This window comes from Podarcis cretensis, assembly GCF_951804945.1.
Source record: "Podarcis cretensis genome assembly, chromosome: 8".
Lineage (NCBI taxonomy): Eukaryota > Metazoa > Chordata > Lepidosauria > Squamata > Lacertidae > Podarcis > Podarcis cretensis.
Genome location: NC_137177.1, coordinates 59,106,658 through 59,124,988, shown reverse-complemented (window position 1 = coordinate 59,124,988; position 18,331 = coordinate 59,106,658). Strand labels below are relative to the sequence as shown.

The window sequence follows — 18,331 nt, the reverse complement described above, 5'->3', positions numbered from 1 at the left end:
TTTTCTACAGGGGCTTTATGAAGGGAGCTGGAGGGAGTTCTCATTAGTCTCACTGACATCTTTTATCACTTATCAGAGGAACAAGCAAACGGAGAGCGATTCCTTTGATCATGGCAAAAGGAGAAAGAGTATTAAAAACTCTATGAAGATTTGCTAAGTAGAAAGTGGGAAAGACAGTCTGTAGCGTGTTTCAAAGAAAGAAACATGATTTAAAGTTGCCAGATTTGCTTGTATGTATTAAAGAATTGTTAATGATGCTGCATCCTATGTGTGCATCCTTTATCCCCCCCACTTTCTTTTCTTTTCTTTCTTTAAACAGGCAAACAAGCGCTCTTCAGCGGTAAGGGCAGGTGATATCAATGGGACTGAGGGAGGGAAAAAAGATACCTTGAAAGATGGGTCGTCTCAAAGGGATTTGCGGGTTTCTGGTGGGGAAATGGTTGAAAAACAAAAATAAAGCTAGGAAAGTAGTGCACGATTGAGTTCTCATGGGAGAGCTGGGCCTGAATGCCTTCAAGGTTCTTTTTCCTTTGAGAGAAAGGTAGGATTCTTGTTTTATTTTATTGGGTGTTAGCGGGGGAGAAATGTCTGCAAAAATGGGAACATCTTGTCGTTATCCTTCCTGAGCTCAAGGGCCCTCAACGCTCAAAGGGACCTGGAGAGAAAGGCTCGTCTCTTCTTGGTATTGCAGGTGAGAATAAAGTGTTGCTATCTAGGGAAAGGACCGTTTCGCTGAGCTGATTTTCCCCCAACATTATCACCGATAGTGGAGCCGATTTCTGGTCACACCCACCCACCATTAGCTCTGATATTGGAGGCATCAGTGCAGGGCCAGCATCAGCACCTGGCATCCTTGGGCAGGCGCTGGGCCGCCAGTACCATGGCAAGGTCCACTACTGACATCTCCCTCCTTTGCGTCCCCTTTAATTTTGTTTTCCAGCCCCGTTCTGTGAACAGCACTAGGTGGCCAGTCTGCTATTTAAATCCCCCACAATGCCTGAGAGCAATACTACGTCAGGGGTATGGTGGGAAATTTCAATGGCAGCTAGTCCCAGATGCCTGGCACACCTCAGATAAGCTGTTTACGACCTACTGATTGGACAAAATGGGCCCGGAAGAAGCTCAGTGGCCATGTCACTATGACACAAAGTGAGATCTCTGCTGCAAGAATGGATTGTTGTGTACCAGAGTACACATGCTTCACTGTGTGTGTGTGTGTGTGTGTGTGTGTGTGTGTGTGTGTGTATATATATATATATATATATATATATATATATATTGTTAGAAGCTGCCCAGAGTGACTAGGGCAACTAGTCAGATGGGCAGGGTACAAATAATAAAATTATCATTATCAGGCAGGTAGATTTAACACCGATGGGATGCAGTCCACCCAGGGAGTAGGTTCGTGTGGCTGTTCTCCCATGCTAGGGATGGAAAGATTTGTCCATTTCAGTCTCTCTCAGGTTCTGGTTTTTCAGTCTTAAGTTCATTTCTCTACATTTCTGCATCAGTTTGAGGAGTTAAAAGAAAACTACCCCCCCCCCAAATACAGGCCTCGTGAAAATTTCCAAGCACTTTGGTGCAATTTTCTCTTAATATGCGCTCAGTTTTCCCTACTATAATGTTATTTCCACTAATATGTGCATTTTTTGCTCACTTTTGCCTAATAAGCACACCTTTGTACATGTTATTTGGTTAGAGAACTGCGCCACAAAATTCAGAGAAGTGCAAACTTTGAAGGATATTGGTGTTTTGCAAATTTAGCAAATTCATTAGGCTAGTATTAAACTCCAAATCAAATTGTATTTCTGAGTTTCAACTTTTTCCGCAGGTTTTTCTTGTACTTCTGCAAACTTCGGGGTCCCCCCATGCCTACTAAGAGCTTTCTCTTGAGCTGGGATGGTGCCTGTTGGCTCCATAACGATTCACTCCTGAAGAATGTGACACACTCATGACCTGTCAATGGCTATTACATGGACAACCCTTAAGCTGCTGCTGTGCAAATCCTCAGTTTTGTGCTCCTTAGTGCAACTGGGGGCCTCTCCAGACCCTGTGGTTTCCCCATGAAGAACGGGCTGCCATCATTAATTCTTCAGGTAGCAACACCGTTTCAGCAAGACGCTGATTCTTTGAGATTGCATGACTCATACCTGCCACTGCAGCATCAACCCCCATGGCAATGGCTAAGAACGCAAGAGCCTTCATCCCTTTGCACCACCCAAAAGGTCTAGAAACATATTTTTTTCTTTTTCTTTTTTTAAAAGAAAGCTGATATTCTCTGGAATTTGAAATGTATACTTGGTGGCGGCGAAGCATAACAGCTTCTCCCCCCCCACAGGTACTTGAAAAGAGCATTTTCCCCCAACAGTGTCACTGCTGATGTCTGCATGTGCAGTCCAGCTTAGAAGCCACTTATTAAAAAGTAAGAGTTAATTCACTTTCATTATGTTTCTAGTGTTGTGTTTCTAGAGCTGCAAAGTGTTTGACGAAGACCTGAAAGACCAGGGTTCAAGTCACCACTCAGCCATGAAACTTACTAGGTGACCAGTCACTTCCTTCCAGCCTAACCTACATCACAGGGTTGTTGAGAGGATTAATTGAGTAGTAGGGAAGTACCAAGCGCTCTACCTTGAGCTCCTTGGAGAAAAAGGTGGAATATAGATGAAAGAAATAAAAATATATTATTAGGATAGCTGCGCCTCTCTTGATTTATGGAGCTCCCTGAGGTATCAAGCTCATGGCTGTTGGAAGAAAAAACTGGGAGTAGATGGGGCTTTAAGGAAATAAGAAGAGGCTGCTAGATCAGGCGAATGGCTCATCTAGTCCAGCACCCTGTTCTCACAGTGGCCACAAATAGGACCTAAGCAAAATAGCATCTCTCCCCACTTGCGATTTCCAGTAGCTGACATTCAGAAGCACACTGCGTCCAACCATGGAAGCAAAAAATAGCTGTCATCTTTTAAAGCCGTCCAAGTTTGTGACTACCGCTACCTCCTGTGGGAGCAAATTTTGTAGTTTAACAATGCGCAGTGTGAAGAAGTTCTTTCTTCCATCCATGAATTCTAGTGTTATGCAAGAAGAAGATATATTGGGCCCTTCCAGATTTTCACCATGTTCAGATGAAATTTGGTCACATGCCCGCAAAAACAGGTCGTACAATTATAGTTGATTGGGAGATCTTGCCCAGTAAACCTTCTTCCAGGTTCATGGCTGAGTGGGGATTGGAACTCTGGTCTCCCAGGTCCTAGTCCAACACTCCAACCACTAACAACACCAGCTGTTACAACTCGGAAGTCCTAACGGATTTTTATTTCAGAGGGGTGGGTGGGTGTCTGACAGATAACCCACTTCAGTCCTGCAGTGGTGAGGAGGGGAAAACACTTTGCATATGCTTTGTGGCACTGTTTTCATTAGAATCCTTAGCAGTAAAAACAAGTTGAGAGGTTGAATCTTGGCCCAAATTAGACCCTTTGCGAGTGTCCTGGTAAGAGTTTGCCATTTTGAATGGAAGTCTGTCGGCGAGGGTGACAGGTGACTTATTAACCCCGGCTAACATGTTAGCTAGAGAAAACGCTGGATCTCCACTTTCCCTTTAACCGTGCAGAAAAGAGTTCGTTTACTTTTGCTCCTCTCCTCCCCTCATTATTTGATAGTTCTTTAAAGAGTTGCAAGTTTTACTTTGGCTGCTTTTGATCAGAAGGAAACGGCAGTGCTGGAGCCGAAGCGCTGCAGTGTCTCTGGCTTTGAACTCACCAGGTCTAAAAGCCTGCAAGAATATTTTCCCTTTCAGCTTTCTAGCCTGGCTCATACAACTTCCTGATAAAGGGATATGTTAAATTGTCCTTAAGGACGACTAGAAAGGTAAGCTTTCCCATCCAAAACTCACAATGGAATTGATTAAAAAAAATAAAAAAATTATGTGCATTAAAAATTTAAATGTTAGCCTTTTGGAGTAGAAATTCATTCTTTCCAATATTCTGCCTTCTAAAAAAGTTTTTTTTTTTTAAGTGCTAAGTTTGTGGTGCATGCCTACAGCCATGGGTTCAGTCAGTGCGACCGTGCCCTCTAGTGGTATAAGCCTTAATCATAGGTGTGAACTGTTTATTACTGTGACATTTTCCAAACTCCCGATCATGGGGCACAATTGCTTTTAGGAATTAAAGTGGGAGGCACGCTCTGTGCTGATGCTAGAAAAGGTTTTACTTTAACACATTTAAAAGTAAGAACTGTCACCGAAGAGTTCACCCGCTGTGTTTCAGTGTGAGTAACTGTTCTGGGTGTGATTTCTCTGAGGATGTCTCTCGGAGAAAGCCAGTTTGGTGTAGTGGTTAAGAGCGATCGACTCATAATCTGGGGAACCAGGTTCACTTCCCCGCTCCTCCACATGCAGCTGCTGGGTGACCTTGGGCTAGTCACACTTCTCTGAAGTCTCTCAGCCCCACTCACCTCACAGAGTGTTTGTTGTGGGGGAGGAAGGGAAAGGAGAATGTTAGCTGCTTTGAGACTCCTTCGGGTTGTGATAAAGCGGGATATCAAATCCAAACTCCTCCTCTTCCTCTTCTTCTTCTTCTTCTTCTTCTTCTTCTTCTTCTTCTTCTCCGTATTTGGCGCGAAGGAGACCAACCTATAGCAATGAATCATCCAGGGACACAGCGGGCCTCTTCCATTTACTTTGGAAGTAGGTGCGTGTCCTGAAACAACTCAGTTGGTTAGAACGTGGTTCTAATAATGCCAAGGGGCATAGCTGTCAAGTGTCCCTTATTTGAAGGGACAGTCCCTTATTCCAGCGCCATGTCCTGCTGCTGTCCCTTATTGATGGATGTCCCTTAAATGTCCCTTAAATGATGTCCCTTAAATTTCAAAGGAAGCAGCTCCTCTCCCTCCCTCCCTGCTGGCCAGGGAGGAGGGAGGCTCCAACTGTGTTGCTTGGCTGTGTTGCTCACCCAATAAGAAGTCTAAGAACGACTGGGGGATTCAGCTTGCATGCCTTGTGTGTAGCTAGTTAATGCAAGCTGAGGGGGGTTTTGAATGCTGGACGCCATTTTGTTGCACGTGCTGCTGCAAACTTTGCAGTGCAAAGCCAGGCCGGGGAGCCATCTTAAGTTGAGGCTGCATAGGCCTTGTGGTGCATGTGATCCAGATTCTATTCAGTTGAACCTCTGGTTACAAAGTTGGTTGGACAGTGTTCTCGAAGCTACCCAGCATGAGTTTGACTAGACTGCAGGAGGACAGGAAGACTGGAGTGCCTGGAACAGGTGAGGCTGCAGGTCCCTTATTTTGGCTGCTGGTCCCTTATTTTCAAGGCTGCTGGTCCCTTATTTTCAAATCTGTAAGTTGACAGCTATGCCAAGGGGCATAGTCTTGCATTGCAAGGGGTTGGAGTAGAAGACTCTCAGGGTCCCTTCTATGATCTATGAACCAGGAACTACTGAACTACAGGTGGCTGGTTTGTAATGAAATACCTTCAGGTCCTAGAATGACTCCACCCACCCAGGCTGGCCATTGGAGCCTCTTAGACAAGGAGGAACATAAAAGGGCTTCCTGTGACAACTGAGTTTGGCTTGAGCAGCAGGGCCTTCCTGAATTCTGGTGTGTTCTTGCATTCATGGGCCAATCTTGATCCTTGACTTGCTTTTCTTTCCCAGTGCCTGGTTTGTCCTACGGATCAGGTCTACTCTTCAGTTCTATCAGCCAGTTTTTCATGACTCCTAATTCTGGCTCACTCCAGGCTTTTGCCCACGGCTCAGCCCTGCCCAGCTGGTAGTGTTGGAATTACTGATTTATTGGAAACAAGAGCAAGAATGAATTGGGGTAGGTGGATTAAATTGGAACTAATTCTTAATTCTCTTGATTCTCTTAATTCTCTTGAGAGTCCCATGGACTGCAAGAAGATCAAACATATCCATTCTTAAGGAAATCAGCCCTGATTGCTCACTGGAAGGACAGATCGTGAAGCTGAGGCTCCAATACTTTGGCCACCTCGTGAGAAGAGAAGACTCCCTGGAAAAGACCCTGATGTTGGGAAAGATTGAGGGCACAAGAAGAAGGGGACGACAGAGGACGAGATGGTTGGACAGTGTTCTCGAAGCTACAAACATGAGTCTGACCAAACTGCGGGATGCAGTGGAAGACAGGAGTGCCTGGTGTGCTCTGGTCCATGGAGTCACGAAGAGTCGGACACGACTAAATGACTAAACAACAAAATTCTTAATTTGCCTTCTTATAAAAAATGTTTGACACAGCTCCCTCTATTGGAGATATAAAGTGTCACATTGCATCTAAGAATGGGAGACATTACATCTAGGAAAGCATTTAGACCATGGGTAGGCAAACCAAGGCCTGGAGGCCAGATCCGGCCCAATCGTCTTCTCAATCTGGCCCGTGGACGGTCCAGGAATCAGCGTGTTTTTACATGAGCAGAATGTGTGCTTTTATTTAAAATGCATCTCAGGGTTATTTGTGGGGCATAGGAATTCATTCATATATTTTTTCCCAAATATAGTCCAGCCCCCCCCACAAGGTCTGAGGGACAGTGGACTGGCCCCCTGCTGAAAAAGTTTGCTGACCCCTGATCTAGGAGCTTGGTTTGCAGAGTTTGTCTTAAGGAAACTTGGGAAAATTTCCCAACCCAGTCTTTCAATTGCTGGGGGCCTTGGGGAAATTACATGGTCCCCTGCACTCTAGTTTTCAACCTAGCAAGTGATTCACCTAGCAAACAGGTCCAGAGATCAATGTGCTATGGACAGCATATGGATTGCCAGGCACAGCAATAGTTCCAGATGACTCTAGTGAGTGAAACTCATTAGCATTCTTCAACAAATAGTGAGGAGGGCTGGGCGGGCAGGGGGGGCACAAAATGAATAACCAGCTAATGAGCACTGATTGTGAGGCGAAAGTGGGGAAGAGCGCAGGAGCTTGTGTATGTGAAATGATACCTTGTACAGGGAATAACTTGCCTGCTAGTGTTTCAGAAGCTGCCTCAGGGACGTCATCTGCTGTTTGAGAGAGAGATGCCTGCACTATTATCTACTTAATGGCCCAAATGATGTAATAATTGATATGGAAATAGGCCCAAACTAAGTTGCTTGTAGTTCAAATCCCAGAGGCTGCTCAAAACTGTCTGCCCAGATTTTATTTAAATTTCCTTTTTGGGGAGTGGGGTGTGTGCAGCCGTGGCGGTTTGTTTGTAATGTGCTTTTCTGAGGCTTGCAAAGAGCACGAGACAGATGTTAGCCATCTCCTATTTCTTTTGAGATGAAACGGCTCCAGACTGGTGTTCTGACTGACACCGATTATTAATATGTCAAGAGAGAGTCAACATAGCTGAGGCTCCAGGTGGTGCAAACATCACCCCCCCCCCCAAAAAAGCCAGACAGAAGGCGTATCTTCATCTCAGATGTAAATTGGTATGAGAGTGATTCCTAGGAAATTCTGGGTACTGTAGTTTTATGCCCAGGAGCCCTAATGCAGAAATCTCACCAAACTACAAATCCCAAGTGTTCTTTGGGGAAATGCTGGCTGTTAGACTGCTTTTCTGCGGCCTGCGGCCCTCCAGATATTGCTGGACTCAAACTCCAACCAGTGTGGTCAATATGGATGTTATTTATTCATTTAGAAAAATGTCTGAACTGCTTAATAAAAACCAGCCAACCAGCTTCTAAGGGGAGGTTCTAATAGGATTCCTCGCAATACAAAACAATAATCGACAATTCATAGAAAAGGAAAACAGCAAATACTATTTACATATAATAGGGATGGGAAACCTTTATCAGCCCAAGGGCCACATTCCCTCCCGGGCAACCATTTAGGGGCCACATGGTGGTGGTGGATGGAGCCAGATGCATACATGGGTATGTGGATATTATATTTAATGTGGGTAATGTAGAAACCTCTGCCTTATACTGCACAAAGGTAAGAGTCACACCTCTATCATCACACACTTTTGACTCTAGCCCCGTCTGCCACTGGCATGTTGCAGGTACCACATAATACCTGTTCCACGTCTGTAAGAGATCAGTGTTTTTTTGTGGCAACACACACACTTTGGAACTCCCTGCCTATTGACATTAGGTAGGTCCCTTCACTGTACTCTTCCCAGTGTCTGCTAAAAAACATTTATGTTTACATAAGCCTATCTAGAAATGCAGAATGCTGACATGTGATTTAATTTGGTTTTTAGCTTTCTACTTATTTTTATTATTTTTTGAATGTCTTAAAAAGTTGTTTTTAACTGTTGCTGCTGATAATCTAATAGGTTTTTTTTTTCTTTTTACAAACTGCTTTGAGGTTGTTGTGTTTTTTTTACAATCAAGAGGGATATAAATTGTATTAAATAAATGAAATAAGTTTGGCTCCCAGAAAGTTGCCCATCAGGAAATGTGGCCCTTGGGCTGAAGAAGGCTCCCTGCCTCTAGCCTAAGCAAAAAAGTCCCAAACAGGCTTTCGCCTTTCATCCTTCTAGAAGGTGTGCCAATTGCTTAATTATTGATTTTACGTCTTTTCTGCACCTTTCCCAGCTTCTCTCAGTCTATGTACTCTTGAACTGCAAGTTCTTTTAGGGACACCATTTTAGTTAGCCGTTTTTTGGCCTTCCTTTCCTCCATCTTCTCTTGGAAGTATAGAAAGTCCTTGCCAAGTTCGTATGCTAAGGAAATCATTGTTTCCAGCAGGGGCATGTAGTACCTGTGACCAGGATGCTTCTCAAGGCGTAGCAAAGCTTTCTCTCCAAATTCGTAGGCACCTTTGGAGTTTTCCAGATCTTTGTGACAGACGACTATGGCACAGAGAGTTGGGACCAATAGGGTGGGCCGATGCTTGACAAGTTTCTCTTGCAGAGCTATAACTTCCAGAAGTACCTCCAGAGCTTTGGTAAACTGTCCTCCCCGGAGGCAACTATAGGCCTCCTCCAGTTCTGGTCTCACTAAGAAGTCAATAAATATTTTAGATGTCCTGGTGTATTCCATGGAATACAGAAGCCGCAAGTAATCTTGGAAGGCTAACTTCCTCTCGATGATGATTTCGTCTGTGAAGTTCCCCGTCATACACTTCTTGGGAAATGCAATATCCTCCATTTCATCATAAAACTCCTTCAGAAGATTCATGTGCAGCTTTTCGAAATCTGAATACCGACGCTCAATCACTGATCTGTTGCTGTCGAAGCTGCCTGTCTGGATGACGAGGATCTGGTACATCTAGCGGGCAACACACAAATGAAACAATTGAGAAAAGCTTTGGTGGCTCAGGAAGAAGGCTGGCACTACTGAAGCCAGCAGCAGCATCAGGACATAGACTTTGGAGCAGATGCCCAGGCCACTCAGCAGAATGAGCAGGAGGGCCCCCAAAACTCAGTAGGGCTGCCTTAACACGTTTTGAAATAGTCTTAAAGAGGGGTAGTTGTGGTGCCCCATTCAGTGCAGATTCTGAACTCTGCAGAAATGATCGTAAATATCCCTGTTTGGAAAAGGCCCATCTAGTCTAGCATCCTGTTTTCAGTGGCCAACCAGATGCCTGTGGGAAGCCAGCAAGCAGTCCTGAATGCAACAGCGCTCACTAGGATTTCCAGCAACTGGTGCTCAGGGACCTACTGCCTCCGACAATTTAGGTATAACGTACAACATGGCCATGGTGGTTCATAGCTGGTGATAGCCTTATTCTCCATGAATTTGCCGAAGACTGAGGTAGGAAACTGGATTTGGCTGATGGGCTAGAGCCGCTAGACCGTTATCTCCTCCCCCCTGCATCGCAGGCCATGTTTGACAGGTGGTCAGGGAGCGTTACATTGCAGAATGCTTTCTAATGGCATTCTGAAGCCCCCTGCAGAGCGCTATTTTTCAGAGTGATGCTTTTTCAGAGCACTTTGCAAGCTGATTGTTGGTTCACACAAAGCTCTGTGCTTTGCAAAGGGTGGATTGGTGGTGCCTGCCAAATCCCTTTTGGCTGAGCCATGCCTCGCACCTGACATCATATGACATCACATGTAGAACAGTGGTGTGGTTTGGCCAAAATGTCTCCAAATGTTTTCACCCGTACAGGCTTACATTTGCTTACCACATATTTAGAGAAGGGCTTCTCTACAATTCTGGCTGATGGGATTTCGAAAAGAACCTTGACTTCTCTGCAATTGCGCTTCTCATTCCGCCAGTATTCTTGGAGTTCCTTAGTTGTCATGGACGAGTTGGGACTTTGGACTCTTTTGTCACCTAAAAGAATGTATATATTTACTGAGTCCTTTTGGGGGTTGGGGGTGGGGAATGTGTTCTAAAGTGCTCTAAAGTGTGTATGCAGCTGTACGCAAAGAGATAAATCCTTGGGAAATTGCTTAGGTATGGGTCCTGTTTTCAGACATAATAGAAACCTTTCTCCTAATTTGATGACTCCTCCAATATGAAACCATTTCCATAGACAACTGTTTTATTGCACTAAAAGTAGAACATTATAGGGCTACTCCAGAGTCCCTCGGAAAGAGGGATTGATTGTTAAACCACTCTGGGAATAGTGAGAGCTCTGTGAGAGGAATAAGGGTCTCCTAGCAACTCTCAGCACCAGTAAAAGACTACAGTTCCCAGGATTTTTAGGGGAAGAATGTGGCCTGTGGAGGGTCACAATGTCCAGAGTGGTCTGTAGGGACACCAGGGGTGCTAACTTGAATAAATATGGGGGGGCAGGTAAGCCCTGCCCACATAATCATTTGACACGGTGCACACACACCATTTGAATGGCATTGCCCATCAACATTTTTGAGGGGCTGGCCCCCTCATTTATTTTATTGACCGCTAGGAATTGGCTTCTCTGAGGGTCACAATTGGTCTCTGGACCTGAGGTTTCCTCACCCCTGACTTTCAGAGTCACCTGTCCAGGCCTTACCTGAGATATCAGTGGGTTCTGTCTGCTCCTGGGTTGGCTGAAATGAAGTTAGGGTTTCATAGCCATCTCCTTCATCTGAATGGGTGTCTTCAGCAGACTCAGCTATAACCCCTTGGACTTCCTTGTGATGGTCTTGGAAGCAAGGTTGGCCTTCCTCCATTGCGGAGCTGTCAGAAATAGACTGCTATTTCATTTTTTAAAAAATCAAAGTTGTTTACAACAAAAATACGTAAATACATAAAAAACCATACAGTAGAAACATATTAAAAATTTAAAACAGACATCAATTAACCATTGTGGGAAGATGCCCTCTTAATTGCCTGCATAGGCCTGATGGAGTAGAAAAGTTTTCAGCAGGCGTTTAAAAGTTAAAACGGAAGGTGTGTGCTGAATCTCTGTTTGCAGAGTATTCCAAATTACTGAACTGATGACTCTAAAGACACAGTTTCTGGTTGTTGTCAACCGAATCTCACCAACTTGAGAAATGATCAGTGATGCTCTTGCAGATTATCTCAGTGATGGAGCTGGGATATAAGGATTCAGGCAAATCGTGTACTTTCCCACTTGTCTGTGCCATACGCCATTTCTCTGGGCTCCATAAAAATCTTCCCTAAAAATGGGTCTCAACATACACCTTCATACATCTCTCTATCTTCAGTGCAGGCAAGCAAAGGGACTTCTTCTGACACTTGTTTTCAGGGCCCACCCTACTCCTGTTACTGTACTCTTAACTTTTTAATTCTGATTTTCAGATTGTCGCAATCCCACCCCCCCACCCTGGGACTTGCTGGTGAAGGGCAGGCAATGAACTGAACTGTCATCCTTTCATTTTTTAAATGATTTTATATTTCAAGTAGCAAAAGATACCCAAACAAGGAAAACAGAGCTTAGTAATTGTACAGAGAAGAAAAGAAAAATAGCAGCTGGACGAATGTTGCTACCAAACATAAGTCTGTCATAAGTCTGTCTCTGGCCCCATCCACCACTAGCATGTGACCCACAAGGTAACGCAGCCCCTGAATTGAAAAACGGTTCCCTATCCTGGCGTATAGAGAGTGGAGGCAGATCCCTGCCTCTGTGAGCAAACCCAGGTGAAGACTCATATAGAAAGGAGCGAGAGAGGGTGGCACCACTCCCCTAGGTGTGCGGATCATGACAGCTTGTTGTTATAAATGTGCTTCCGTATGGTGGAACGCAGAGACAGCCACCTACGTCTCTTCCCCTGACATGTAACACAACATCAAACTGTCATTGTGAGTTAACTAAGCAAACTGGGACCAGGTCCCCTCCTCCCCCAAAGCCACTTCAGATGAAAAACGAGCCATTTTTAAAAGTAGCTTTCACGTTCAAGCCTTCAACCTTTCATAGCCGCAGTCGGCCGCCGAACCAGTGACATGCTAGTAATTGCAATAGTTCAAATAGCTAAGCCCATGTTTCCGAAGGTGTTCAAAAGCAGCATGAATAAAGAGCCTGTCATTTTGGCATAGGTGGCACATTAATGGAGGGAGGGGAAATCAATGCAAACAATCAGCTTTAAACTTGCCAAAGCAGCAGCTTCCACAAATGGTCATTAACAAGAATTTCACCTTTAAGATGTGAAAAAAAGCAGTTAGCCTACTAACTTGCGGGCCATTTTTTTCTCTCCCTTTCCTCCCACCTCCTGCTCATTAATGTTCACACTTGCAATCATCTCTAAAGTAATCTATGTATCCTAGTGTAGCCTCACATTCTAGAGTTCTGGATCAGACTCCATGGTTCCGTGGGTGTGGGCAGGGGGGCAGCTGCCCCCTTAAAGTAAGTAAATAAAAAATGCCTAATTAACTGATCAGTTGCGTCACAGATAACTCAGTTCTGCCCTCCCCAACATAAAGCCTGCCCCTATTAAAATAAATCTTGGTTACAACCATGCAAGGTTCTACGTTGCCCACTATCCAGAGGACAGCCAAGCATTTCTGGAAAGCCCCTGCTTGAGCTTTTTACTGCCAACAGTATTGTGGAGGAGACTGGTTGGCAGGAACCCTGAACACAGAGCTGGTTCAAAGTTCTTTGGGGGGGCACCTTCAGGGGCCCCTTTTTGAGTCAGTTTGCCCCTTCCTTGCCACTGTGTTCAGCTGCTCTCCTCCTGTTTCTGCCACACTGTTTTTGCCATCTTGCTCTTCCCAGACATGCCCAGAGAGCAAGCAAGGACTGCTCAATTATTCAGTGATCTAGCTAACAAAGGAATTAATAAAAGGCAGAAACCAACACCCCTCTCCCCATATATATATATATATATATATATATATATATCACATTTCTGTAACAAATACCTAACTAATTTTACTAACTGCTACCTGGCCACCCACAGATCACAGACATAAAATACTGACCTGGTTAATAATCTAGAAATTGTTTCCTTGACAATGGTTTTTAGAGTCTCCAGAACTTCATGGCAGCTGCGTTTCTGCTTTGTCAAAATGTCCAAAGTACCAAGTTTCACTTTACATCTCATCAGCCAACTTCTCTTTTTTACTGCACCAAAGAAGGAAGCTGTGTTTGGACTTCCTGGATCAGTTTATTTGTTCTTTGTCCAGAAGGCGCTTGCTGCAGTAATGAAACCAGGAGAGAAGCTTCAGTGTGTGCTGTTCCACATATTCTGTGTTTAAGAGAGATGGTGCCTGTTTTCTTGCTCTGCGTTGGAATAGGGGACTAGTGTGCCCCTCCCCGTTATGTCTCTATTAGCACAATTAGTTTCCCTGCTAATTACATTAATATGATGAGCCAAACATGGCCTTTCTCACGTGAAAACTAGGCAAGCAAATAGTATTACAATCCACGGAGCCCAATTAAATACATAAAAGCAGGAAATGGGAAGCTTTTTTTAGTCTTTTTTTAGCCGCTTTCCCTTCTGGGCAACTTTCTGAGGGTCATGTGCCAGGGATTGGTGGGGCCAGAGAGAAAAGTGGGTAGGGCAACAAATCATCATTCTTTTTTAACCTTTCATACAGATTAGTTTCTCCATACTTTCACATTCCTCTTTCTGCCCTCCATCCAGACAAGCAAAAGGCATTCTCAAAGTACAGGCATGGATGGATTCCAGCCAGGCAAAAGCACTCAAGGTGTGAAGCAAGGATAGGTGAGGGGTGTGGCCTGGAGGGAAGGGGTGTGGCCTACGGAGAGCTCCAAGGAGCAGTTACAGGACACTGCAGGGATGCTTCTGACCTCCGGGCCTGAGATTCCCTGCTCCTCTTTTAAGCCTTCTACAGTGCAATTGTAAGAATGTTCTATAGGACCAGAGGCATTGTGCATCCATGGAGGAGAGGACCTTTTCAGTGGTGGCCCTCAACATTGAATTCTTTTTGGCACCAGTTGATTTTATTTGCTGGGGTTTTTAAAAAACATTTTCCATATTATTTGAGCTGGCGGAACAGTTTTGGACCACTTCTGGACTGTTGCCATTTTGTGAACAGGATTCAATTGCATAATGTCAAATTGAGCTTGCATAATTAAAATGGGTTTGGGACTCATGCAACAAACCTACTTTTTTGGGGGGGTCCTTTTTCAGGTGTGGAAAGTGTCAGAATCTGCACTGGAAAGTGTGGGATAATGATTGCTTGATGCATGCTCATTAAATTACCAGTGTCTTACAAGCTTCTGCAAATTTTGTGCAAACAAATTATTATTATTATTAAATTATTATTTATTAAATTTGTGTACCCCCCTTTACCCGAAGATCACAGGGCAGTTCACAGCATAAAAATACAAAATAAGAACAGGAAATACATAATAATGCAAAAACAAACAAAAACAAACCAGTAATCCCCCTACCTCAAACACATTTAAAAGCCCGTAGAATGTTTAATCAGCCAAAGTCCTGGTTATAGAGAAACATTTTCACCTGGTGCCTAAAGATATGTAATGAAGGCGCCAGGTGAGGCTCCCTGGGGAGAGCATTCAACAATGAATGCTTAATATGAATGTTGCCTGGATGTACCCTTAGTGTAACACTGTTCGGAATTTATTGTGGTTTGATTTTTATTATTGTATTCTTTAATATTGGATTGATATTTGGTGTTTTTTATATATTACCTCAGTTGGCATCTGTCTTGGATTTAAATTTTTGTATGTATGTGCTGTTGTTCTAAACTGGTTTTTATATTTCAATAGTTTTTTAAAAATATGATTTTATATATGCAGTTGTTTTAACTGAAGTTGTTTTAACTGCATATATGTAACAGTTTTAAAAACATGTTATTATATCGTAAATCACTTTGGGGTGCTTCATAGGAAGTGATTCATAAATATTATTGTTATTATTATTATTATTATTATTATTATTATTATTATTACCACCACTCTGAAATCCATGCTTATTTCAACATAAATAAACGTTTACACAGATGTAACTCTTAGTTCAGTGGAGTTTTCTCTAGGATGTGTGCAGCCCTAGAGTACTAGACCCAGACTAAAGGCCAAATGTAACACAGAATTTATTTATTTTCCTTTCCTCTTCCTTGGAGTTCTTCATCGGGAGTTTTGTGTTTGATCCTGCTTGCTGTTTGCCACTCAACGAGCGTGCCGGTGGCATGCCATCTGAAACTTATCCTAAATCTGCCAATGGATATGTAACCAAGAAGGAATATTTTCAGGCTGCACAAAGCCCCCTTGATCTCTCTAAAGCAAAAGGAAACGGAGGAGCAAAGAATCTCCTTTTTCTTCTTTTCACTGTACTCAGCAATTTGAAGGCTCAATGGCTTGGTTATTGCCTGATAAGCAGGTCACTGTTAAAATAAGCTCTACAGATGTGTGAGCAGACAGTTCCTCAACTATAAATATAATTTTCAAACGGCTTCCTGTCAAAAACCACAAAAAGGGGTGGTAGAAATCTTCTTGATGATCACATCCGCAATGAGATCGATCGGTGAAAGAAAATGCGGATTAGAAATTGGTTAGTGTAATAACAGAAGACTGATGAGTACCAATTTACTGTTCGGATTTATGAAAAATTCATTTCCTCCAAGATCTTTGTTTATATAGGATGTACAATATAAAACCTTATTTTTAAATTTCAAAAAGTGGATGCTTTTTTTTTAAAGTGGCTATGGCTTAAAGCATGTTTAAGCAGTTCCCAAGATACTTGCTTAGAAAGATTATGGGACGATCGCTCTCCCCACATATGTAAAAACATTTCTTATAAAGATCTCAAATAGGCACACAGAATGGCACACAAAGTGGCATTCTTCTTCCCTGTTTTATCTTCACAACAACCCTGTCGTGTAGGTTTGGCTGAGAGACTGACTGGCCCAAGGCCACCCAGTGAGTTTCATGGCTGAAACCTGCTCTCCCAGGTCCTAGTCTGACATTTATAAATATTTATACTCTGAATAGAATTTAATTGAGCCATCCCACTGTGTTTTAGGTATTGTATCAATGCTTCAATTTCTAGCACAATATATTGTAAAAGGGCACGTTAAATAAAGAAAATCTCAGGCATTGTTGGTCAAGTCCTAGTCTGACTGTCACTGCCACTATTCTATTTCACTCTTATTTTTTTGCTGCATTTCCCCCCTGTTCGTCTGCTAATGTTGCTCATACCATCTTAACACAATGCAATATTAAATAGAGAAGCTTATTACAGAAGCTGCCCTGCAATAGTGAACAATTTAAGTGTCAGGAACCAGTTATGGTGTCTCAAAGCAACATGAAAACCCCAAGCTAGAGCGCTGGCCACCAACTCAGGTGACTTTAAAAGATTCTGGGTTGTTGCATCCCATACTAGTCTAGTCCTACTCAGCAGGTGCACTGAAATTAGTGCACATCAGCATATGAGAAACTGAGGTGTATTCTTTTCAGTGAGTCTACTGTTAATATTTTTTCTCCGACTATCAGTTGCTGAGATTCACAGGAGCCATCTTCTGAAGAACATTGAGGGACCCCGATGTGACGTCTTGACATTGCGCACACGAAGTTACACTATGTCCATGCCCAGCTCTGCATTTGACTGCAACAGGGTGTGTGTGTGGACCCCTCAAAAAAAGATTGAGGGGGCCCAAAGGGCCTCAGCCCCCTGGAGCTGGTGCCTATGCAGGGAATTGTAAGTGGGAAGAATGCTGCTCAGGTCCTGCTTATGAGCTTCCCATAGGCATCTAGTTGGCCACTGTGAGAACAGGTTGCTGAACTAGATCAGATCCAGCATGGCTCTCCTTCCTGTTCATACATTAACCAGAAAAGGAAACAAGGCTAAATGAGCAGATGCACCATCACAATCAGCCATGCTGTCAAAGATCAGCCAGGCAGAGTCCCCTTTGCCATATTTAACAAAAGCAAGATTGTGACTTGAGAGCAGCAAGCAAGTCCATCTTTCGACAAGGTATACAAACATGTCTTCAAACCCAGTCTCATATATGGAAGCAGCAAGAACATGCTCCCTCCCCATCTAATATACAAGTAGATACTTAAAGGAGTCAACTATGAAGAACGTGCTCTTGCAAACAAACAATACTGAAATACGTTTAATGATTTAATGTTCCCTCTAATCTAGAGTTGAGGGGGTGGGGAGAAGTATCTCAGTCACTGCCAATATGCCACTGGGGTGGTTCTTTGATGTCTCTCCATGAAGAGTTTTTAGCTGAAGAGGCAAATGAAACTGGAAAGAATGAAGCACACTGGACAAAAAGGTTGGGTTGGAAATATTTTAGGAAACAGCCTCTGACCAGTGTCTTTGGGACTCTTTTGGATTCAGCCTTGTATCTCTGTCTTCAACATGCTGTACGTAAGTTGTTCTTTGGTACATCAAGGATGCTGAAGTACCCTAGAGATGTGAAAATAAGAAATGTGTGCATGAAGCAACAGAATAGCACAACCTCACAGAATCCCAGAAGTCTTAACCATTGCTCCATTTCAGCATCTTCTCAAATGAGCCTGCCTGTATCTCATTGGTAAAGCATTGGTCTTGCTTAGTGAGAGAGCATCTGCTTTGCATGCAGAAGGTCCCAGGGTCAATCCCCAGCAACTCCGGGTAGGGGTGGGAAAGCACCCTGACTGGAATCCTGGAGAGCCACTGCCAGTCATTGTAGACAATGTTGAGCTAGATGGACCAATTGATAGACCTTTTTGGGAGCTGCCCAGAGAATTGTGCTCATGGGGGGGGGGGCAATATGCATAAAAAGGTAAAGGGACCCCTGACCATTAGGTCCAGTTGTGACCGACTCTGGGGTTGCGGTGCTCATCTTGCTTTACTGGCCGAGGGACCCGGTGTACAGCTTCCGGGTCATGTGGCCAGCATGACTAAGCCGCTTCTGGTGAACCAGAGCAGCACACAGAAACACCGTTTACCTTCCTGTTTACTTGCATTTTGATATGCTTTCAAACTGCTAGGTTGGCAGGAGCAGGGACTGAACAACGGGAGCTCGCCCCGCCACGGGGATTCGAACCGCCGACCTTCTGATCGGCAAGTCCTAGGCTCTGTGGTTTAACCCACAGCGCCACC

The 18,331-nt window shown here is 43.8% G+C and overlaps 1 protein-coding gene and 1 long non-coding RNA gene across 3 annotated transcripts in view; one reads left to right on the top strand and one right to left on the bottom strand.

Annotated features, from left to right (window-relative positions):
- LOC307223134 overlaps positions 1–13,236 on the top strand; it is a 28,956-nt gene extending 15,720 nt beyond the window's left edge. The window contains exons 3-4 of the long non-coding RNA XR_013841975.1: positions 5,646–5,815; positions 11,721–13,236. This is a non-coding gene — a long non-coding RNA (uncharacterized lncRNA). The remainder of the gene's footprint in view (positions 1–5,645; positions 5,816–11,720) is intronic.
- SNX20 (sorting nexin 20) lies at positions 7,588–13,354 on the bottom strand (the record flags this gene model as incomplete). 2 transcript variants are annotated; one of them, XM_079988897.1, is made up of 4 exons in its annotated part: positions 7,588–9,191; positions 10,048–10,199; positions 10,864–11,030; positions 13,233–13,354. In XM_079988897.1, the coding sequence occupies 4 exons, from the start codon at positions 13,352–13,354 to the stop codon at positions 8,523–8,525; spliced, it is 1,110 nt and encodes a 369-aa protein (XP_079845023.1). In that variant the 3' UTR covers positions 7,588–8,522. The 2 variants fall into 2 exon arrangements, with proteins under 2 accessions (XP_079845023.1, XP_079845024.1); XM_079988898.1 differs by having other exon boundaries at positions 10,864–11,047; positions 13,233–13,321.
- Between the last annotated feature and the right edge of the window lie 4,977 nt (positions 13,355–18,331).